The 26122-nt window shown below is 40.1% G+C and overlaps 2 protein-coding genes across 2 annotated transcripts in view; one reads left to right on the plus strand and one right to left on the minus strand.

Moving 5' to 3' along the window:
- The window catches only part of LOC145444823 (uncharacterized), a 95197-nt gene that overhangs the window by 59111 nt on the left and 9964 nt on the right, over window positions 1-26122 (plus strand). The gene's annotated exons all lie outside the window — the stretch shown is intronic.
- LOC145444844 (caspase-2-like) lies at window positions 21841-24930 on the minus strand. The gene has a single exon (XM_080322872.1). It carries the CDS (start codon window positions 24592-24594, stop codon window positions 22942-22944), a length of 1653 nt encoding a protein of 550 aa, XP_080178998.1. The 5' UTR covers window positions 24595-24930; the 3' UTR covers window positions 21841-22941.

Below are 26122 nucleotides of genomic sequence, written 5' to 3' on the forward strand. Positions count from 1 at the left end.
TTAGCAGTAAACAGCAGTACCAGGTTCCTGCTGTTTGGTGTGCAGCAGAATAAGCTCAAGCTGTGGGGAAGGCAGCATTATTGAGTGGTGAAAAAAGACGCAATGCAGTCGACGCATTGGTTAAAAAGTAGTAACGCTATAAATCATTGATAAATTTTTGTAAATTATATTGCACTATAGTTTTTGCTACAAATAAGGCTAAATCTGATTAGTTTGAATGAAAAGACGTAAAAACGTTTTTCGTTACGATTATGAGAGAGAATCCAAAGGTTTCTAACGAAACTTGATGGGCGAGTGTTTTGCACATAGCAATATCTGCAATTGTGACATTAACCTGCAGGCCATAGGAAAGACTGCTTTTTCAACTCACATTGATACCCCGAAACACAAGAAGTGTGTCATGATGATTAATTTGAGCCGGTCGATGAATAATTTTTCCACAAGTCGATCAGCACCAACGACAAGGCAGCTGCTGCTGATGGTACTTCACGTACCTGGGCATTCCATACTGTCAAACACCAGCAATCATTCATCCCCATCGATTGCACATCGCAATTGTTCAAAGCAATATTCCCCGGTGCCAGCATTGCGAATACGTTTTTTTTCATCCAGGACCAAGACTACAAACATTGTTACTGGAGTTTTTGCTCCATCCGCTCGAAAATGATTTTGTCTAAACTTGGTGTACGGCCTTCTTCCATCTTGGTTGACGCCTCCAACGAGGTTGAGAAATTTGGTTTATCACCCTAGGGGAGGGGAGCAAGACCAACGGTGATTTTTTTTTTTGGCGGGGGGGGGGGGGGCTGACGAAGTGCTGTTTTGGCACAGATTAAAGGTAAACCTAGACCTGAGCTGTCGTGAGATCCATGAAGCACTTTCTAATAACAAGGAGTTGCTGGAGCAGAATATTTCTGGTGAAAAGTATGGAAAGTGATATGCCATGGCTCGTATAGATACAAAGTATGTACAAAAACGCTTTTTCATGCTAATTTAATTTTTCGACTGTCCTTATTTTTGGGCCCATGTCGATGGCAACCCTGCCTATAGCCAGTGATTATTGAAGGATTTTACTATTTTCTTTCACTTATCCTGACGAAAGGGGAGGCACTGCCTTACTTGCTTACCCTGATCGCAACTCCCGGCAATCTCAACCATACATACATCGCAATTCTGTAGCGAGATAGCGTATAGTCGTATAATCCACGGCTGCAACACCAATGGGTTGCGGGTTCGAGTCCGACCGAGTTCGACTTCAGAATTCCAACCTAAGTGTTGGAGGTTTATCTAGCCTCCTCCTCGCCACCTCATCCGCGTAAGCGGTGTCTTACAAAAAGCCTAGAAGTTGTCCGTGCTACAAGTCGGCTAATAACGAATCAAAAATGCAAAAAATCGGCCTGGTGTAAATCACCGTTGTAGTCGACAAACACCATGAATACCCCAAACAAACATCCCAATTATCAATATACAAATCGAGGAAGACTACGCATAACAATTTCCTTGTGGTAGGTGTAGGCTATATTATTGTAGGGCTCGTTATGAGCTTAAAGACCTGTAACACTGCGTCGACATCATTTTAAATGTTACACTCGCCGCTTCCTTATTACCAATGATTCATTCACGTTATAACATATCGGATCAAATGGTATTTTTTCGGTCGGGTGCTAATAAATGTACAATGGCGCATAGGAATGTGATCCGGTCAAGAGGTCTGTAACCGTTAGTCTGTATGCTTTGTGTGACACTAAAACAAAATAACCGGTGCGATACTGTCTCCATAACTATATTCTATCATCAGGTACTTGGTAGCTATAAGCAGAACGTAGAATAGTGCTGTGAAATACTATCCAATTCCATATAAATATCTATGTATAATCTATATAAGTTCAAAAATGATTTCCAAGCTAGAAATCTCTGTATCGTACTTTGAATACAATAATATGAAAATAGACGGGAATAATAATTATAAATTTGACCGAAGAGCAATAATATGAATATTGGTTCCTCCCTAATCCAGTCATTTCCCCTTTTAACTGATGAGACGCTCAATTCCACAATTAAACTGGATATCGTCTTAAACTGTATCTGGTCGTTAACTCGATATCGCCAAATGATCAGACAGACTATTGTCTACGACAGAATGGGACACTGGAATGTCGTACGGACAATGCTTCCGAGCTTACATTACAGTTTTCTTTTCAACTTCGGCAAACAGTTTTTCTCTTACTTCGAGAACCGCGCTGACGACGTGTTTGCATCACATTTTAAAATTGTGATCGAAAAAACCGTAACTGGTATTAGTATTATCAGTGAGATGCGTAGAATATAATTTGTAATAATGCTATAATGCTGCTACATTACCATACCATACAGTATATACCATACAGTATATTCATATTGAAATGAACCGGAATGTTTTCGGCTGACACGCGTTACGCGTAAACTTAAGCAACTTCGAAAATTGAAAAGAACATTGTACATAATCAATCGTATCACAAAATGCCACGTCACGGGCATGAAGTTTTGAAGTTCTGAATAGCTCCAAGAAGCTCTTAAAATATCATCACTGAATTTTACATCTTACCGTAATTAGTTATCATGACTTTGAATTGAATTGAACTTTGAACTGAATTGAAAATTGAATGCTGCGTTGTAAAGGCTCTTTCTATAGAGCAGGAGTCAGCAACCCCCGGCGCGAGTACCATTTGTGGCACGCCAAATGATTTAACGCACGCGACATATTATAACCATGGTTGTTGCAAAAAGTGAAACAGAAGTTTTCAAATTATTTCGAAAATTATTATAAAATTGAGTCTTTTGGAGTAGATTTTATTTATCTAGGAAAATAAGTCTCCATTACGAAAGAACGGCAAACTAATATCGTATGAAACCGTTTTGATACGTTAGTATAGGAGTGAGCAGCTGAGCACTGTGCCGCCTGTGATATCGTGACTATTACAGTATGAAACAGCATTTCGGCGGTGGACATTTTACGCTAAGAGACACGAACTAGACATGGAGTTTCGGGCAACATGTGACCCCGTGCGATGCCAGAATAATAGGCGGCGACAAAACCTTGAAATTAAATAACCGCCGCATATTGACCAAAAATTTCGACTTTGGTAGGGATGTCCACTTTCAGGCTCCGAAATGACCGGCGTCGAGCAGTCCGATAGTCCAATAGTCCGAAAAGCGTGCAGCGTGAGCCGCACGTATCAAATTAAACCTAATATAGGTAAATAATCAGCCCCGTGTCAAAATGCGGATTTGGAATCGTGTTCGTATCACGAAAGGAGATTTTCTTTTAGTTTCGTCATGTACGTGATTCCAATATATCTGAAGCAACGACAACCTTTACCGCGATCTTTGGAGCTTTGCAAACAAATCTAATGTTAGAACAACCTTAATGTGACATCAAACCGACTTGAATGTTACACGGGTGACACATTTTTCATCGTCAGGCCATATCATCGTAACAACTTTATGGCGTGTGTCACGTATAGGCTATCAGGTTAACGAACACAGTGGACTTGGAAACGACCAAAGCAATTGATCGATTATAGCGCGACTAAAAGTAAATATTTTGTTCATTGAGGGCTAGGTCTAGTGCGGCAGCGACTAAAAGTTATACCCTTTGCGACTAATCCTCTAAAGAATAATTGGCGTCACCGATGCCGTTGCCAGCTGCAGATAGAAGCGGGATTCCTTGCTTGAAACGCTAAATATGACAAAATTAAAAATGTTTGGAACGCTAATTGGTAATATTTTGAATTTTTTTGACGTTTTGGCACGCTGCATACGAAAGGTTGACGACCCCTGCTATAGAGTGAAGATTATTGATTAAAAAAGACATCAGTGAGCTTGTAAAACGCTCGCAAGAAAGGTGTTAACATTTCCCGCAATGCGAAGCCTCAGTGGGCGGGTAATCCATGAAACTGGCGCACAATGACTAACCAAGGATCCTGATTGGTTGGAATTGTAATAAAAAGTTCCTGATTAGCTGGCAGACTGCTGGTTTTGTGGTCATTACCGGAATAATTGTTTTCTGTTGTGTCATGTTGGTTCACGCAGTATTACTGATGAAATTAATTGCAAAAGTCACAGACAGATAATCGCAAATTGATGATAATATTTTCAGTGTATAACCCATGATGTTGTAATAACACTATCGGGTTGGTTCGGCGTTCTTAAATAGTTGAGATTTCTTTAAGAGTTACCGAAACGTAAGACGCCGAAATGATATCAAATCAAAAGAATGGCGAACAGTAGGCATGTCTAGTCCACGGCATTGTGTTTTTCCGCGCAAAGCGATTCAATCATATGACACTCTTTATCCAACTGTATTCACTCGATTATAACGTATTGTATTAGAGAATCCAGCGAATTGTAAACATTGTACATCTTGCCTTCGAGAACTGTTGTAGAGCTGCAGAAACAGCGATATATGCGAGGTGGTGCTTAGTGGACCGCTCAAGGCGGACGCATGAAAAGTTATGTTCTAGTAGTTGCTTTGTTCTCTACTATATGTTACTACATGTTAATATAAGCAAAAGCATAGTGATGTTAATGAAAATGTCGATATTGGATATTGGTGTCTCAGTGCAAAGGAATATATGAAAGGAAGTAATCAAATACAGAGCGATTCTCGTCAGAAATGTCAGAGTGCTTAAATTGAATATATTCTGCGCCCGACAAATATAAATTTGCGATTATTACTACAGATGGGTAGGTCTATGTCAAATGTAAAGGCTTTCATAAAGAAAAAGCGGAAACTCATGATTTTAACACTCGTTACTATCCTCGTGACCATATATTATCTTATGTGGCCCCCGAGTTACATGGATGACATACCGCAACGATCATGCATAGAAATACCATCACGAGAAAATTCTGAATGGACACAGTCGCAAGCAGCGATTATGGTCGGAATATACCTAACTAATCGCAACGGATACACAAATTTCACAGCTTTGGTCATAAGAAAATACCAGGGTATATCGGATAAAGATATATGGATCCTTCCTGCGTTTGGGAGACTATACAACAGTGAAAAAACGTTACGAATGTGGTACGGACAACATATTCACATAATCGATAATACGAATGGAACCGGACACCTGAGATCATTGTTAAATGTATTCATCAATACGGACTATAAGATGTTATTTCTTATTGATAGCGAGATGGTGTTCTCGCGGCATTGGGACGAATTTATGACCCGACATATGATGAAAAACGGTCGCCAATTTTTATCTCTATACCATTCTGCCGGTATGCACGATTTCGCGAAAGACTGTGCAACAAAGGTAGACGATTTATGCGTTGGTGAGATATTTGAGAAAGGCGGAGTGGCTTTGCGAAAAGACTTCGTGAAGCGAGTATTATCCCGTCACGCGAGGTTAATAGACGGAGTCGGTTGGAATGAGGTTTTAGCAAATGAAAATCTACACGGATACTATCCAGCAAAATCAATCATCATGAAAATCGGGCAAAGAAACCAAGACCACAACCACTGTGGAGATAACGAGGTACCGTACGGGTTTCGTTTATGCGAATTACCGTGCTGGATTCGAGACGGTATCGAATTTTATTTCGACCTCTGTACCAGTCCGCAGGAAATCTATTCTCCCGAACATTCAATAATGCAAGCAAATGCAGAGAAGCGAACGTGGACCCGGCCCGCTGTTGTGTACAGTTTTTACGGTAATAATCCGAGGTATGTGAAAGGAGCGATCGAAAACGCAAAGCGTCTTTTCACGATATATCCGGGATGGAAAATTTGGATTTACCTCGATAATTCAGTGACTAGTGATGTAATACGAGAGATGTGCGCATATAATGTTCGGTTCTTAAACATGACCGGGACTGGAATCAGAAATAAAATGTCTTGGCGATTCCTAATCGCGTCAGAGCCGGTGAAATACTTCACAATCCTTGACATTGATTACCGCATGCTTCCGAGAGGCAAGGCGGCCACTGACGAATGGCTGAAATCCGGCAGAAAATTCCACGTAATGCGAGACCATCCTCAACACTCCATTCACGCCATCAATGGTCAGATGTGGGGCGGATATGGAAACTCAATACCTAACATGAAAGAGTTAATTGTAGAATACAGCGCTGGAGACTGGTTCATGATGGACATTCACTTCTTGACCGCAAAGGTATGGCCGATCGTGAAGCAATCCGTTTGGGTGCACGATTCTCATTCGCTCCACAAATTCGGGGAGGACCATCCCTTCCCTACGAAACGAGATGGAGATAAATTCGTCGGAAATGTTGATTTCAGCTGATATTGATCTGTAGTGATCTATATCGCTGGTTTTCAACTGTAGAAAGTCAGTTGTTCATACAATTGGGGCATGCGGTGACTCATGGTACGCAGCCACTATGTCAAGTGTCAACATTATTGTAGATATCACAGCTGCGAGTTCGAGTCCGACCTAGGTTGACTCCAGAATTCTACTGAAATATTGGAGCCTAGCAGTGTTATGCATATCGGCAGATACGGATTCATAATAGATAATATCGGGCTGGTTTGCTATTTAGTCGAAACACCGTGAATACCGAAGAGCAAGAAGTCAAGAAAAACTTATAATCGCCAACGGAATTGAAGCATATAGTCAACATATCCCGATGAGGCTCCATTTGCGAAATAAGCACCAGCTCGAATCAGTCTGTGGGTATACGAAATCGCCTCGTGACTTCTACCGGAACAAAGCTTCGATGGCTATTATGAAAAGATAGGACAGAGAATTTAATGCTGAATCCCCCGCCACGACACCAATTGAAGCAGATTCAATCATCACAGCTCTCTCCCAGTATAGTTTATGTGTTTCCAGGGCTTACGCGGGATGCGGTGCATTACAAACCCTGAAATCCCAGAGAGAAAGTGAGCCTGCGACAAGTCAGCAAAGAGAAAGACACGCACTGAAGAAGACTGAAAAATGGTACCGCGCGAGAATGGCATGTTCCCGGAATTGTAAACCGAACTCAAACATATTACTGTCGTGGTGTATACAAGGCCATAATAGGCGACAGACGCCGCTGTAATGTGTGGGGTTGCATTTAAAACAAAAAAATCAATTTAAAAAAAACATGTTTAAAACAAGGCTCTTGTTTAAAACATGCTTTTTATTGTATTCTTTTTGTTTTTGTTCAAGCCATGACGTCACGAATATTCAATTGTGACGTCATAGTGGATTGACATTGACAATTGAAAATATAAGATAGCTCCTTTGACGAAATATCTGTACTGTTGCTGTTTAACCGACTATTTTGAGGGTTCCAACCACCCCATATCGATATACGTCGGCTATATCCAGTGGTAATTGTCCGTAGGCTCATACAACAATATTTTTGGAAAGTATTTACACAATTATGGCATAATTTCACAACTTCAAAAAAAATCTTGTTTTTTTAAAAAGGCTTTTGTTTAAAACACTGTAAACATGTTTTAAACAAAGGCCTTTTTAAAAAAACAAGATTTTTTTTGAAGTTGTGAAATTATGCCATAATTGTGTAAATACTTTCCAAAAATATTGTTGTATGAGCCTACGGACAATTACCACTGGATATAGCCGACGTATATCGATATGGGGTGGTTGGAACCCTCAAAATAGTCGGTTAAACAGCAACAGTACAGATATTTCGTCAAAGGAGCTATCTTATATTTTCAATTGTCAATGTCAATCCACTATGACGTCACAATTGAATATTCGTGACGTCATGGCTTGAACAAAAACAAAAAGAATACAATAAAAAGCATGTTTTAAACAAGAGCCTTGTTTTAAACATGTTTTTTCTAAATTGATTTTTTTGTTTTAAATGCAACCCCGCACATTACAGTGGCGTCTGCCGCCTATTATGGCCTTGTATACACCACGACAGTAATATGTTTGAGTTTTAAAACACCGTTTGTTTTAAAAGCAACCATAGTTGTGTGTATGATATTAGCAATAACAATAAAATAACCTATTATTCATTTTCAATCATCTCTACCTCTGCAACCATTGCAAGTTCTTCATATAGGCCTACCGCAATTCTGTAATATGACCTCTTAGGAATAACAATCTGAATTCAATGTCGCTATTTTACTGGGGGCAGGTTCCTCCACGGATTATGTATGTATTTACAGGTTTTACTGTGAATAAAGAATATAATAATATCAAACGACAGTAATGTTTAGATCCGAGGGTATGCGGGCTTACCGCGGAGACCATAGTCGTCTCGCAAATGCCAGATCGATTATTGAATTGCATCTATTCTGTAATCCGAAAATGCCAATTTGCGAATTATTACGACAGAAGGGTAGGTGTCATGTCAAATGTAAAGACTTCTTACAGAAATAACGAAAACATATTATTTTAATGCTTGTTATTATCCTCGTGTCCACATAATATTTCATGTGAATGACATGCAACAAAAGACATCACGACACTTTTTCTACGAAGACCATCTCATTACCAATTGTAAATTAGCATTGTAGTCGAAAAAGACCATGAATACAACAAGCAACAACAACAACCAACAACCATCCCATGGTCGATTCTAATTGCGGGTTGCGGTCATCAGTCAGTCGAACTGTCATTTATTGAATTTTTATCGATTCAAAACACCACAACATTGTGATATTGAAAGATATAGAAGGTTGTTGAAACGACTTGGGGTAGTTTTTTTTTAATCAGACGCTCATACCCTGGCCTATAGAGCTTGTAGAATAAGAGGCATGCACATGACAAATCCACACTAAATGAAAAGTAATAGAAGATAACACAAAATTACAAGAGAATAAAATGAATGTGTCATGTGTCGGACTGTCGGTAGACTAGATCGATATAATCAGATCTTTGTCGAGAGCACTATCACGTTCCTTCGTCGCTGCCCTAAACTAAATAAGCATATTCCAGTATTAGTGTATATACCGGCAGTTCCCAAGCTATTTTGAAGAGCTTAGAGGTACAGAACTTCAATATACAATTGCATAGTATATTCATACTGAAGTGAACCCGAATATATTCGGCTGACATTCAGCGACTATGGTAGAGAATTGGTAAGAACATTGTAGCCTATATAAACAATCGTATCATCAAACACGGAGGCTGCCGCGTGTCAGCCGAGAATATTCGGGTTTATATCATTACGAATATATATTATTCAATGGTATAATGTATATTTGAGATATTTTTGTTGGCGGCGCCCTTTGAAAAGTTTTATTCACTCGAGTCGCCATGCAAATTTATTACTTTTAAAATTTGGTCGAGTACGTTCAAAAATACAGAACACCGAAATCGTCTAATTCCAACGACGTGCTTGTTGCTTTATGTACATTGCAAATTTTACCAAACATAGGTACAATGAATGTTATTTTAATACTTGTCGTAAACCGACTGTTGCTTTGTTAATGACAAAGTAACCACTGCTTCAAGCAACATACTATACAGTCGACGAGCCAGTATAACAGAAGAGAACAGGTAACGCGATAATGATGAGGAATAATTGAACTGAGCAACGCAAGGCAACACAATTGAATTAATGATAAATTGATTATTTTCGAACACCGCAATACGTATCTCGCGTTCGGCCTTCGGTGTCAATTCGATTGCGGTACTTTGAATTGATCGTTAACTAGCAGAGATGAGCATGGATTAGGATTAGGTTTTGAAAAAACAGGATTTGTGAAATTTTGTCGGATTTGGATTAGACATTTTTTTCAGAACGGATTAGGATTTGGATTGGATTTACCTATTTTCTGGGAGATTGAAATGTCGTGTGGCGAATGGCGACAAACTTTATTCAGATCAGTTATTAATCTACTTATGGTTACTAAGTTATCTTGAATCAAGTGAATCGTTGGTTGTGTAAGAAAATTTTCGAATCCCTCCATTGCATAAATTAGTATTTTTTTGAATTTCCAGTTGGAATCGGTTTAGGATTGGACATGGACTTGAATAAGAAAAAGTTATGGATTAGGATTTGGATTTGGACTTTAAGGTTCGGATTTGGATTGGATTAGGACATAGAAATTGCAAATCCGCTCATCTCTGTTAACTAGGGATGTTCAAAAACAATGTTTTTTGTCAAACTTCACTGATTAAATTGTTGAATTGCCGAAAAAAACGCTGCATACCAAAATTGGCTAAATTCCAACCAGTAGAAACCGAGTCAGAACAAATTGAATTTCAATTACTATTAGAAATAATAGTAATTTTAAGGTGAAAACTTTCGTCACTTCGCCATCACCTGACCATCGACCAACATCAGAGTTGAAATCAAGGTATAAGGTTCCGAATAACAAATCAATTTCATTGCTTATAGTTTTGACTCGAGTCAAATCGAGCCATTTGCAATTCACTACCGAGTCCAAGTCCAAGTCGGGACGCAGAGGGTCGAGTCCGAGTCACATTGTTAACACTCGAGTTCGAGTCCTCGTGTTCACTGTTCAGTTTCGAGTTCGGTCATGTTCAAGTTCAATCCGTAATCGGTCTGGTGTAAATGACCGTTGACAATTGCAGTCGAAAAAAATCATGAATACCACAAACAACAAGCAGGTAACTACAGGTAAATATAATTCTTAAATCATAGTCAATATCTGGAAGCACATTTTAACGCGCCAATGTAGATTTCACGAAATCAGAACTGTGCTTGTCGAGGTTTAGGCCTACTTCATGATGCATTATGATCGTCAGAATAAATTTTCATTTGATCAAGACACACACACAATGTACAATGCGATGCGATGAGCAGATAGGAGGATGCCGAACGATCAGTTGCGGTCACTGAAACTGGCATCCACCTCGTCGCAGTGGCGTAGGAGCATATGCTGCCACCCCTGGCTTTCGTTCAAGCAGCCGCCCAAAGAAGACTGCAGCCAATTTTGAAATAGTTTCATGTTCTAGCAATCTTTTCATTAAAAATCATTCCAATTAATGTGCCGCGTGTCACAAGCTCTATATTGCTTGAGAAAGAAGCCTCACTGTCTCAGTGTTAAGTCCAAAGAGAAAAATTGGAGAACAAATGTATTTGGCAAGTATATGGTCAAATAGCCACCTCAAAATTGAACTTTTCGAGCTTTTGCCGAAGCAAAATCAGCGATATTTTCTTCAAAATCGAGTTTTCGAACGTATATATAGTCTCTCTCGCTATAGAAATAATCGATATACCTGATAGCGCATCATCATTCATGGTAGAACAGCGGTTGGCAAGCTTTCGTATGCAGCTTGTCAAAATGTCAAAAAATGTCAAAATGTTTCCAGCTGTCGTGCCAACTATTTTCAATTTTGTCATATTTAGCGTTTCAAGCAGGGAATCCCACCAACCACCCATGCAGCGGGCAACGGCATCGGCTACGTCAGTGATTCGTACAGTATTGGTCACGAAGCGTATAAATTTTGGTCGCCACCGCACTGGACCCGCTGCCTATTACGTAATATGTGCATCATTTAAATTTAGTCGCGTAATGATCGATCTTCTGTGGTTGGCTTGTTCGTTTCCAAATCCACTGCGTTCGGTTGTTCGGTATTGTAACCAATAAGTTGCTCCGGATATATTGGAATCTCTTAAATGTATCAGACGAAACTAAAACAATATATCCATTCGTGAGACGAACACAATTACATATTCGCATTTTGACACGGGACTCATTATTTTAGTCTGTGGGTCTCATTTGAGACGTGCGGCTGAAGCTGCGAGCGCTGGACTATTTGGTGCCGGTCATTTCGGCGACTGGGCAGTGGACATATCAATGTCGAACGTTTTGGTCAACATGCGGTGGTTATTTTTTTCCATGTTTTATCGCCGCAAATCATATTGGCAACGCACACAGCGCATGTTGTCCGAAATGTGTGTCTACTAGTATGAATTCCCAGCGCCAAAATGCTGGTTCATATAAAATAATCGCACTCCCACAGGCTGCAGAGTGCACACTTCTAGAGCAAAGCATCCAAACTTTTTCATATGATATCAAGTTGCAGTATATATATATGTATTTTTTTGAGGCTTTCCCGAAATCAAGAAATTAGGCCACGGTAAATCGCGCGAAGCGGAAGAAAAATGTCCAAGTTAACTAAAATCTTCTTCAAAAGACAAATGAAAATTAAAAAAAAAATGAAGTCGTCTACGAGCTTTTTCCATTTTGAAAACCTATGTTACACGTTTTGCAACAAACATGATTATAATTTGTCGTGTTCGTCAAATCATTTGGCGTGCCATGAAAAATCATCCTACGCGCCACAAATGACACGCGTGCCGGGAGTTGCCAACCCCTGACGTAGGGTTACCATTTGGGTTGCATTTAAAACAAAAATCAATTTAAAACAACATGGTTAAAACAATATGGCCCTTGTTTAAAACATGTTTTTTTCAAGTCACGACGTCACCAATATTCAATTGTGACGTCATAGTGGATTGACATTGACAATATAGGGTAAATATAGTTCCTTTGACGAAATATATACGTATTGTAGCTGTTGAACCGACTATTTTGAGGCTTCCAAACCCCCGCCCATATCGTATACGTCAGCTATATCGGGTGGTAATTGTTCGCAGGCTCATACAACATGTATTTACACAATTATGGCATAATTTTACAACTTGAAAAAACTATTTTGCTTTTGAAAAAAAGCCTTTGTTTAAAACATGTTTTAAAAGAAGTGTTTTAAACATTCATTTGTGTTAAATGCAAACCTAGTTATCATATTTTTGTGGACCAAATTCCGGACACTCCTTAGCGTCCATTAGCGGATTTTAAAAAGAGCTATGACACATTGTCTATCAATATGACGTCACACTAGCAAAGCTTCGCCTATCGAACAGAGGTGGTCACGATCCGGAGTATGTGGTTGAGTGTTGTAACCAGGACCGATACAACATTTCTTCAGCTTCCTCCCGCCCAAATAAAGACTGATCTTTAGCCCACCATACGGTAATCGATACAACTTCTGGGGGCTGGTTATATGCGTCTGGTTTCGAGGTAGGCCTACATCTGGGCGTTAAGTTTTCTGAATGAAAGCGGTCTATATTATTTATTCTTCCCTATATTACTATAAAATTTTGATCCTCTCTCCGCCCACATGATGATAGTTAGCGGTGGAGCTGGTGGAGGATGATGACTTCGAAAATGTAGGAAACGTCATTGTACAGTACAATGTACATCGTAAAGTCATGTCATGTCATGTCACACGGATAAGACTATTTATAAGCTTAGATGCTGGTCCGCACCAGCAAGTTGCACATATGATCGTTTTCAACCTTTTATGGTCGCGACTTCGTTTCTAATTTGAAAATGCTCTGTGGCCAAGCTTAAAGTTTGATAAGCTGATTACTAAAAAACTGCCAGCATCTTTACCCAGACTTACTCACGGCCTATTTTGGTAGCTTTACGTTCATAATCTTTGCCAACCCCAGAATAAACGCAAACGACCACCATATTTAGAACCACTATCTTTGACAGCATCTGAATGGCCTTTACCGAGTCTAGGAATATAGCCTACCATTTTCCTATAATTGTGATTAGAATTAGACTTTTTTCAGCGATGGTTATTTTTATTTATTTTTGATTGCATTTTTTTTCGAGGGTGGTGGTCCCCATATCAAAATAAATGAATGAGACACTAAATCTCGCGCAGAGCGCAAAGAAAACTTCCAAGTGGCAACAATCTGCCCCAAAATAATATCGTTTATGTTGATTTACGAAAAAAATTGATCCTATTTCAAGCCTTGAAAATTACGTACATTTAGGCATATTTTAGATTTTCCTCCAGGACGCAGTTTGAACAGTGAAATTACCGACATGTCTGGGAAATTACGTACGTATGACAACCAATATTCCCTCTAATTCTGCACGTGTCTGCGCGCACTCACCAACTCATGTGCAGTTCCTTGGACAACAGTGCGTAACGACTAAAAAAAGGTCATCACTTCGGATATTTTGTGCGCAACTTAGATTTTCTGAGCGCAGAGACCGTGTCAGTACTAGAGGTCGACCGATCATCGAGATGGCCGATTATCGAGGCCGATATTTAGAGCTTGCCCGATTATCGATATCGGTCTATGGAGGCCGATATCGCGGCCGATATTTTATATTTTTAAAAAATTAAAAATATTGGAAATTCAATGCCCCGTGTTCTTCATCTCAAGAACTTGACGACGCAAAGGATAATATATGACAGATTTACCATTGTAGGACGAGTTTAATTTGGAGAGCATGCAGAGAAATTTTGCTTTCTGCATTACAATCTACCTTTTCTGAACTGATCTGCAATTCTGTATCATGTTTTGATTTTCGGGTTATCCCAAATTTCAACGAATGTTCACAATTAAGCAATAAGTCTTTTCGATTTCAGTTTTCTCGTTTGTTGTTCACCTTTCTGTGGTATGAACAAGTGCCATTTTGCCTAATATATAATATTTGTGGCGAAATTGTTCTCTGCTCCTTCCATATTAATATCGGCCTATGATATCGGTTATCGGCCTTGTGAGTGTCGAAATATCGGTATCGGTATCGGCCGGTAAAAATCAATATCGGTCGACCTCTAGTCAGTACTGCGCAATTGCCCAGCATAGAGGAAACATTGATGGCAACCCTACTGCTACGCCACAGTTTGTTTGCTTATTTTGTAGTGTTCATGGTGTTTGTCGATTAGGGTTCTGGTTTAAAACATTTTGCCCTTGATTAAAATCGATTTTAATCATTGAAATAATTCAAATCAAGATTTATTTTTTTGGTTATTAACTCATAATAACAACAACATGAACAAAAAAATGCGGGATGAATGACGACTATGTCAATCAAGTTTATGAAGGATAACGCTTAAATTTTAATAATGTAGGGCTGTGAATTATCATCCAGATAGCTGAAAACGTTTAACATATGTGATAATGATCGGTCGCCCAAATCATTACTGATGTGTTTTAGTAGCGAGGAAACGTGTCGAGTCAAATCGGAACCATCCACAATAGTTGCATCTTCATCTTGATCGATGGAGTGGTTTTTGTCAGATAACTGGATCAGAGATGAGGCAATTTTTCGAATTCGATAGAGCCTCCCGATGGCGCTTCGCTAGTGCTGGTATCCCACCAGTGCCTCTAAAATAGCAGCAGAATGTCGCAGACAACATAGTATGGAGCATCTACAGCAAAACGCTAACATATTGATTGACTATTGCTCTTTGCTCTTTTCCCGTCTGTCCGTCAAATAGCTGCACTATACCGGTGCCGGTGACGAGATGCTATCTCCGGTTTATATAACATGCACATGATTGTCCGTTAATAACCACATTCACGCGTCTCGTCCGCAAATTTGAAAAACCAAAATAATCAATAAAATCAAAATTGTAAAATTAAAATAAAAAATCACCAAAAAAATGATTGTATCACACCGATTTGAATAAGCCTGATTTAAACCAGAACCCGATTGTCGACTACTATGGTCAATTACACGTCCATTCTCCATTTTTGTTCTGTAACTGCTGACTGACAGCAGGGCCCTCTTCTAGGCTTGTTATAAGACACCGCTTAGTCCAGGGTGGCCAACCTTTTCGATCAAAGGGCCACATGAGATTTATGAAGCATTGCGCGGGCCACTTGAATGTTGATGACCTTTTTTAGGCGTCCGGCAGGAGTGATCCGGTTTAGGTATCGTTGGAAACCAGACTTAATATGCATCAAAATCGATAACAACTATATGTCATGAAAACTATTAGCCGCACCATGCGCGAAAATTTATCAAAGTTAATGAATGAATTCGCTCAATAATATTGTTATGTATGTATGTATAAGGGGTTCTATGGTGCTCGACTACTAAGGTCTTGTGCACCAGGCCTGGGGGAGCTAATAGTTAAATCAGATACGTCTACACAGTACAACGAATTCTATGACCGGATTAACCATACGCGGATCAGTCAAAAGGCAGTCAAAGTTAAAGCTCACACTGCTACGTGCAGCTACATTTTTTAAATATTGTCTCTGGTGATAGTATCGAGGACACGTCATTAGGAAATGTTCGACAGTTTCTGGTACGCTGCACGTTTCGCAGAGACCACTGTCATGACAACCCATGCGATGGAGGTGATAGTTCAATTTACAGTGACCAGTTTGCAGTCGCAATATTATGGACGATTCCCTTCGCGACAGATTTCGTTGACGGGGAATGCATGAGAATGGTGCGTGTAAACGTATGTACGTAGAGTCTTATTCGATGCCGTTCAATTCCGACATCCACTTCTCAATACATATTTCATTAGTGCGTGACTTCATTTCGGCAAGTGACAGAATGATTTCGTTTTCGTCGTTGGATCCAGGTGTGCTAGCGGCCAGTTTTGCGAGTTCATCCGCCCTTTCATTGCCACGCATTCCTGTATGAGCGGGAATCCAAATGAACGTCACTTGTACTCCCTTTGCTGCCAGGTATCTGCAAAGTAGGACAATAGTTTCAATAATATTGTTATTTGCATATTGCCGGTCGCCTCTGTATGCCGATAGGCTCATTTGGCAAGGATTGGATCATTCGGGGCTTGGGCATGGACAATACATATTAATATAGAAGATTTCGGTTAACATGCGTCTATATCAGTGCTTTTCAACATTTTTAAGCTTCATTCGCACTTTAAAAAAAAATTAATTTCATTCGCACAAACTAACCGAAAATTGTTGTACAAAAAGAAGATGAAAATACAACATTTATTTGTTCCGATGTGCAACAAATTGGCTACTATGTATCTCAAGATGTCAAGTGTCTCATTAAAAAGGCAACTATTTTCGCTCGTTTTGATTTCAACTATTTCACTAAAACCCTTTTCAGTCAAACAAGTTGCTGGGTTTTGTACAAGAAAGTCTACCAGTGCTTGGATGGCCAGGCCTTAAAATATGTTCTGCACTCCTATCCAAAATACAACGTATACAACGTATTTTTCACTAGTGAAAAATGATGGCTGGAAGAAATCGATTTTGAGAGCTGACAAAAAGGTCCGGGAGGCTCCAGTTTGTCGAAAGGGTTAAAAACCTACTTGTTTGTGTTGAGGCTTTTGCCTTATGTCTTGCAAAATAAGGTCCAAACGATGAGGGAGAGTAGGGCACATTAGAGCTCGCTACCTTATGATACGTTGCTCCAACTTTTTTTTCGATTTCCCATTTTCTGTCTCGCGAGAATGTGTGAAGAGCAAATAAACTCACCTATGCTCTTTATCTCAATCTAACTTGAGAATTGATAACACTTTAATAACGTTAAAGCAGGTTTTATGACTACCACCAAAATTTGAGTTTTTGTGGCATCTCGCGACCCGAGCCTCACCCATGAAAAGGAATTCATTTTGAATATTACAGTAGTATGCTACGATATTACGGACATGTATGACATACAGAACACGCACACCACAATTCTATCTAACACAGCTCTACAAAATATGTCTGACGCACGCGACTTCAAATTAGGGTGAATTAAATTCCTCAGAGTGTCTGCTCGGATTGCAAGATCGGGAATATTCCGTGCCGACAACGGAGCATATCCATATACACTGGTTTAGCCATCCAGCATCGGTCCTTTTTGGCAAAAGGCTTAGTCGACCCTTATGTTTTGGCACCTCATTTTATCAGCGATTAGTTGGCCAAAACTTCACGCCTTCATTTAACCCGACACAGAAAGGGTTGGCCGCGAAATGAATGAGTCTCATAAACCTAAACTCGCTGCTTGCGCATCCCTATAGTCCCTACACGAGTTCATCCCAACGGCATTCGACCATGTTTTCCAGAAGAAAAAAAACAGTCGAACAAATTTTATCATGAATTGTTGTGATAAAGCAATATTATCTGCGTGTCTCGCTTATTAGCTACAGTACCCAACACAGTGATCTTAGATTTGTAAAAACTATCGCAGGATTTTTTGCAATAAATTAGCAAATATTACATACACATTTACAGATAGCTCTGGTACCATGTCGATCCAAAATTATACCCTTCGCGGTCCATACTTTTATAACCCTTGAAGGGGTAAAAATTTGCATTACAGGAACTTGGAAATGTCAGTCTGTAAGGAGGGCATATCCTCTTGCCTCGCACTAATCGAACAGGTAATACGAAATGATGATTGTGAAGCGCAAGAAAGCAGAAGTCAATTTGACGTCATTTTTAGCCTGTCGCAGTCTCAGACGGGCTGATATACTGTACTGTATGTCTGCACTACACAAGCTTCCAAACCAGTCTTTTGGTTACGTAATAATTATAGTGCGAAAATTTTAATTCACGACGGCTTGTCGGTGCGTCCTAACTCGTACGCTAAACAAGCTTTTACAATTATTGCGTCGCAACAACAAAAGTTAAACTGCCCTTGAATTTCCTACTAGGTTTATTTGAATTATTCCAGGTCAGAAAAATTAACATTCGCACTCATCCTGAATTTTCATTCGCACCACCTTCGTCATTCACACTGCAATTTTTTTCATTCGCACCAGTGCGAGCCGTCACACATGTTGAAAAGCACTGTTCCATATCATTTTGTACAAAGGGTTCATGGCTGACGATCTTTCTTCTAGTGCAGACGTGAAGTCTCATGTTGGACGACACATTCGGCCATAATTCCGAATATAGTCAGACTCCTTTCTGTAAATTCGGCGTATTTCAAATTCTTAATTTTCAGGAGGGGTAGAAACACTAAAAGCAAAAAATCGAGTGACAATAAATTGCTCGAAGTGCTAAGAAAAATTTCAAGTGAAAAAATTTTGCCACGAAGTATTCTACTTTATGGTCACGACGATCTACGAAACATGTGGCTTGCCTCTGGCTTCGTCGATGCGTCGGAACTGATGTTTTACTCATTAACATTCCAAATTCCGCGGTCAAGATAATGAAATTTTGGTTTGGACTTACAAGCTCATAATAAATAACCTCGATAATTTATTTTCTGATAATATAACTAATTTCGAAAATGACCTCGCGGGCCACTCAAAACCTTCTCGCGGGCCATTGGTTGGCCGCCCCTGGCTTAGGCGGATGAGGTGGCGAGGAGGAGCCTGGATAGTCCTCCAACACTTAGGTATAGGAATTCTGAAGTCGACCTTGGTTGGACTCGAACCACGAACATACTGGTACTGCTACCGCGGATTATACCGCTGCGCTCTCTCGCCACACTACGATGTCATCGTTCTTCTTGATATCAATCTCCATTCTGCGGCTCTTTCAATGCCCTGAGAGTGGGCTCTTACACCGGGTCTATTGTGTCGCCGTAAGAAACAGCGACGCGGGGGAAGAGTCCAGATAAACCTCTAACGCGGAATCGAACCAGGACCACCGCCACTACGCTAACTCTTCATATGCTTTTCGGGACTCGATTACGCTAGGACCACAACTGTTGGAATACCATATATGTCCTGGGCGTGGTAGGGCAACAGTGTTAGTATGGCGATAAGTGGGAATTAAGTAGTTCATTTTGAAATACGCTGCTTCTAAGACATTTTGACATCAATGGTGACGCCGAGTCACAAGTCACATATCATTTTTTAAGATTGATGTTCAATGTTCATAATGAAATAATTATGGTTGGCGCGACATTATATAGCAAAAACATTAAGGGCAAAATATACAACGGCCTATTCCTATTTAGGCTACTCTGGTCAGGTCAATTGGTCATGTATGAGTTGTTCTTGTTTATGTTCGGCGTCGAGGGAAACCTAACCTGCAGAAAACCGCTACACTGCGCTTTTGCCGTTTCCATTTCAGCTTACGTCATGATAATTCACCTCCGTCTGATTTCATTGACTAGGCCTTTTTCGTGCGCGCATAAATTACTCGCCAAGTCTCTCTTACTGTTCCTCAAGACGAGTCATTTTCAATTCACCACGAGTCAAGCTCAAGTCAGGGCGCAGAGGGTCGGTCGAGTGATAGCAGCTGAGGCTATGTTACAGCTTTGCTTGGGCTATATCGGATGCGTCGCATTCGTAATGTAATACTCTCTCTTGGCACGAGTATTCAAATTCCCGACCCAATTTTGATAGAAAAAATCCCGAGTTTTTCGAAAAGACGATGAAATAATGCCTGCCTCGGCCTTATGTAGGGTAACCATATTTTGGAATCGGGAAAGGAGGACACCTTTTCAAAATTGGAGTTCCGGAGTAAAATCTGGAAAAAACACTTTGCGTTGGTTGACTAAAAAAAAGGTCGTCACTTTCGTTCGAACCACGAATTTCCTATTTAGCGTCAGTTATGTCATTGTTCACTCGCATCTATCCACTATCTTACCTCTAAAAGCCTAGAAGCTGTAAAGGGGGAGGAATTCTTAAAAAATAGGACATTTTCAAATACCTGAAAAAGGAGGCAGTATGGCTACATAATGACTATGTGACGTGATTACAAGTCGAGTCGCACCAAGGTTGTAATGACCGGAGTCACGATTTTTTGATGACTACTTGCCTCTAGTCATTTTCAAAAATGCGTGAAATGACTCAACTTAATTCTTGTATTGACTCGACTTGTGCTAGGACGGCTAAGACAGCCATTTCATTGCAACTTCAAAGAATAACAAAATCACCACAAGATTGGTATTTCGTCTATCAGTCCTGATACTTGGAAAACAGGACGATGAATTGTTAGAACTGAGAAAAATTACGATAATATGCCCTTCTATATCACTCGAGCAGAGTTAAAAGCTAAGTGACTTGAACCGGATAGAACTCAAAACCGAACAGTCAACACAATGACTCGGACTCGACCCTCTACTCACCGACTTGAAAATGATTCGAGTCAAAACTATGGAAGTGCGATTGAATTTGGACTTGGTTACAACTCTGATTCGAGTCACATAAAAATCGCAACTTTGGTCATTACCACCCTGCTGTGCCTGATGTCCTGAGCTCAGGTTGGATCAACACTTGTAATCGAATCAATCTGGTAAATTAACTCGGCCCAACTATTCAGCTATCATCATAAAGGAATGCCATCACTCAAACATCCATTTAAAAAAAATGCAAGATTGCAACACTATGAAAAGACACAGTTCAAACAACTTCGATTGAGTTCAACAAAATTACTTTATTCGAAGATAGAGTTGCTTTGAAACTCCAACGTCACTTGGCTCATCCTTACCAAGCAAAATTACTTGATCTTACAACAGGGCTGGCCAACCTTTTCGGCCAAAGGGCCGCATTTGATTGACGAACTTTTGCGCAGGCCACTATCCGCGCGAAGCGCGAAAAATTTTTCAAGTTCACAGGTCAATAATATTGTCACTTGACTATATTGCAAGCCTGCTGTATATCGCTGGGCTAAGTTTGCGAGGACTGGGCTATTCGGCGCATAGGCATAGTATATCGATATCGAAAGCTGTGACCAACATGCGTCAATCATTTCGTGCCTAGGTTTCACGGTGGACGGTCTTACTGCGAGCGCAAACGCAAGGTCGCATATGATAAACGACACTTTGTCTCGTAATCGCGAATATAGTTAGACTCAATCTGATACATTAGGTGTTCTTCCATTTTAACAAAAGGGCAACAATATTAAAAACAAGAAATCGAGTGACAACATATTGCGCTAAGCTTGTAGAAAATATTTACATTTGATTAATCTATCGTAAATTATTCTGCTTTATTGTAGTGTACGAAGATGTACCAATATGTGAATGGCTGATGGATCTGTCAATGCGTCGGAACTGATATTTTATTCATCACATCTCAAGTATTGCGGCCAGACTAATCAAATTAATTGTTGGCCTTGCAAGCTCAAAATCTGTGCAATCCATTTTTGATGATATTAGAAATTTCGGAAATTACCTCGCGGGCCACTCACATGTGGCCCGCGGGCCACGGGTTGGCCGGCCCTGTCTTACAAGAATAGCGATAAAACACATTGGAACATACAAAAAGTCACGGTTACATTTCATTTCAGCCGCTAAGACAACTTATCACAACACTTGCTACTCTGAAGCATACTTTGACATGAATTTGAACTCAATGGAGACGCGAGACGTGGTGCACAGAGCGCGGTTATAGAAAAACTTGCCAAAAAACCATGCCAATACACATAATTACTCAAGCAAGTTTGTACAGTGCATGACACGCCAACATCAGAATCGGAGGAATGATACGAAATCGTATCTAATTCATGAAACGGAAAATGTATCGATGGAAGAGTAAGATGGATAAACCTTTGAAAAAATAGAAAGTGAAGTTGATTTGTCAATCATAAATAATGATAACATCGCAATGGCGGATCATTTGTTCCGCACTTGAGTGATTGAGTTCTGAAATGGTTAGCAACTAGACACAACATTCCATTATACAATCAGCTCCATCACTATAATTTGGTCTTGGTTTAAGTAACGATTACGTACAATAATTTTGATCGGCTATCGCGATTGTAGTTAGCCAATGAACTGAATGCATTTGTGATCAAATTGTCAATTGCGTTCATCTGCGCTGTATTCATTTGACTGATAGCGGAAAATATTTCTGTAGACCATTAAGAGTTGACATTAGCAACAAAAATTTGCTGATATTATGATAAGGCATAATTAAAATACGGACAGATGCCCTTGAGAAGGCCACGTGACATGCCTGGCTAGTTCTTGAGATGTTTGCCAAGGATAGAGTGTTATAACTTCTGTGAGTTTTGCGCTCTGATGACACCACTGCCAGATTACCGATTGACACGAAGTATAGTCATAAAAATTTATAATAAAATTTGGCATAGTATGAATACTCTAATAAAAATTGATAATGGAGTGACCAAGTCATTTTGCCGTGAATTGATGCAACAGCCCTATTGCTATTAGTACATCCATTTATCACAGGACTGAATCAATCCATGCAACGCAAGCCTGGGCCCACAGTTCAAGTGCTAGAGGCCGAGTGTTAGTTGGAGCAACATGAGTAAGTTGTGATGGTTGATTTCTTCAATTCTTGCTAGTAGCAATACCAATTCCTTTGCAATTGAAATTTCTGCACATAAATCTACAAAGACTTAATAATCATCGCCATCGTCTTCATCGTCAGGAAATCCCGGAAACAAAAACAGTTTTTTCCGCAAAGTTGAGTTTAAGTCGCTCATTACTTTTGCGCCGTCCAGATCCTTATTCTTTTGACTCCGTGCAGATTTTGTAGACATTTCATTGTTCACCATAGTCATCAGTTCCAGAACGTGTTGGTCATGAGCGTGTCTCGAGAATATATTCACGATGGCATTAATGAACCAGCTGCCTTTCGCATTATTACGGAACGCTTTGAAACCAGCCTGAGTAGCGTACGTTACCAAGCAATCCGAAATAGTCGGTAGTCGATCTGAACGATCTCCTAGAGCGTCTGTACCGTCATCATTGTTAGAATGAATCGAGTTTCTAACAGTGTCTTGCAATGACCCGAATGAATCTTGCAATTCGCGGCTATTTTGTGGTGTTCCGGGTGCTACACCTTTGTCGAGACCTGTTCCGCGGCAAATCTGGAAGAAAAAAAGCTTGGGAATGCCTTGCAGCTTTCGCGCATTTGCATTGTTGAATATTTCTAGTACTATTCGCACTTCAACAAACTCTCCGTCTTCACCATAGAAGACTACTTCACCATTTTCTTGTCCGCCGTGCGACATGATCACAACAACAACGAAATCACTATTGTGTGCGGTTGCAGAAGACGCAAATTTTTTTAACCGTGTGATCGAGTCGTGCGCAGGAAGATCTTTTCTTATGATGGTCTTGCAACCAATTTTTTGCCATAAGCGCTCCATATTGTCGAGGTCACAATGGGAGCCATGGCGCTCATTTTTTCGTCCACGAAACGAGTTATTCATGATCCAAACAGCTCCTTTTGGATTGTGGATTATCTTATAAATGTCCTCAACCTCTCCGAAGTGAGACTCATAAAATCCGCTCGTAGACGTTTGAATGTCAATCATGACAGCTTTAGAACAGTAATCTTTCAACTTGTCACTGGTTTCTGTAGGTTCTTCCAAACAGTTTGCTGCGGTAACTAAATTGCGAGTAATGTTCTGATGATCTGGGGTAGGTGCATGAAATGCTTTGTTAGGATACGTTGTTGCTGTCCTCGATTGGACTCTTTCTTCTTTAACTTCCTTGGGGAATGTTTCACTCGATGTTTTGGCGTAGTTTGAATCCTCAACTTCGGCGCGACTCAAACTCACACTAGTTGCGATGCTTTCGTTTTCATCGGGGTCAACTGTTGGATTGACAGAATAATTTTGATCAAAGTTGCGTTGTCGAGGTTGCTCAAAAACACGGGGTGCTTGGTGATAACTAGTAGTAACTTGACTAGGATGTAACATGCCAGCTGACTGCGAAATATCATCCGCCACTTGGGTGGGCTGATTCCTCGGCACATCGAGATTTGCCGGTACATGCACTATATTAAAATCATCAACAAGTCGATGGAGACGCTCAGATGTTGCTGCCCGGCCATTTCGCCTCTGCCATAAAGAAAGCATTTGGTACTTCTGTTCTCTATTATCCTTCGGGTGATCCGCGCAAATATCATCTATTTGGTGATTCGGAAGATGCAAACTGCGACGGGCGAACATCAGCCAATCCTGATTCCTGACACGTGTCATTATACGATAAAACTCGTCCTCGAGCCGCACAGGCCTTGCAGAATTATTACGGAGAGCCATTGTCTGCCTTTAAAAATGTAAAATCAATCAAAAACGACACTTCATAGCGTTTTTGGTTTCCTACGGAGTTCCGCAATTTCCACCGACTAAAATGCCATCTTGCGGCGACTCTTGTAAACCGCCAGACAATCAATCACAGTGGGAATTTGATTACGATAGGCTTTGACGCGATTTTTAATGAGTTAAGTTCGGTCCAAATTTAATCCTTTCCAATGAAAACTTAATATGCGAATGTAACAAGAAAGCGCCACTGATCTGATCACCGCAATGCTGTATATATCGTAGGATGAAGTCGAACTTCCAAGACCGACCAGGGACACGATGGTAAAATGTATCTGTAAAAGTACATCCACATATTCCACAACTACATCATTAAATTCTCGAACACAACTCGAAAGCACGTATTTCACAGGTATGGGTAACAATGATTGTCATCAGTCTTTTCAATGATAAACATTTTGGCCATTTATTTGCTATTTTATAAACCAACACGGTTCGCTAACTTCAGTTGGTTCCGCTTTCAGTGTAATATTCTATAGCATATATAAGCTTTGCATCTCAGCTATAAGTGTAGCTGAGTTTTCGTTATACAAGTGATAACTGAAATTTGCTGTGTATTTCAAGGTCACATCCAATGATATAAATACAATGATTGGAAACTCCCGTGAGCTCTGCGTTTCAGCGTGTTCCGTGTCACGCTTCATCGCATACACAGTTACGTTGTAAACAAAACCTCCCTCGGCAATACGCCTTTGACGTATTAGCAATAATATGATAAAGTTTGCTTTATTACATCATTGGCAGCCAGCGTTAACGTGCTGAATATAGTTTTAGAGACGTATTTCTTTCTAGCGTCTGGTATTCATTCCTGACTAGACCAGCGGACCGCAGCCGTGGAAGTAGTTTTTTCTCCATCATTCAAGTCGAAATCTCTGCATGTGCATATTACGCTAATTATATCCACATTTAACATGGACTTGATATGTTGGCAAAATCGATGTCCCAATGAGCCTGCGTGATGTACAATATTGTTTTGCGAAGTTATCAAGCATTTAACAATGGTGGCTAGTAGCCTATGTAATATGGGTCAGAAGACTCATTTTTAAATTTATTGAGTCAAGGCATTCAGGATAATTTTTATACACTTGCCACTGTCCATTCAAAGTGCAATGTACTTTTTGTATAGGTTATACTTTTCATCGTTATAAGATGGCCTCCTCATCTACTTTAACTGTCGTAGTTGACATGGAAGATGCAATGGGAGACGAAATTGAGGCAGTAGCGGAAAAAAACAGGTTAGCATGCAATATAAGACACATGCCGCAAGTTATTCACCCTCGACACACTTCCAGAGTCGAGCAGCACCATTTATGTGACGGAACTATTTCAACAGTTGAAGTTATTATGGACGAAAGAAAGTAATTCTACCGTAGAAGTAATAAATTTCCAATTCAACAATTCAATTCCGCTTCCTTGCAGTTATTTGTCAAATCAAATGGTCACCAGCAGTTCATCAGAGGGGTATCAA

Source organism: Botryllus schlosseri, chromosome 8, assembly GCF_051294905.1.
Source record: "Botryllus schlosseri isolate E-star chromosome 8, Bs_hap1, whole genome shotgun sequence".
In the NCBI taxonomy this organism is placed as follows: Eukaryota; Metazoa; Chordata; class Ascidiacea; order Stolidobranchia; family Styelidae; genus Botryllus; species Botryllus schlosseri.

Bases quoted from the DNA above. Each gene is read 5' to 3' on its own strand.
- LOC145444844 (XM_080322872.1), bottom strand. From the start codon at position 24,594: ATGGCTCTCCGTAATAATTCTGCAAGGCCTGTGCGGCTCGAGGACGAG.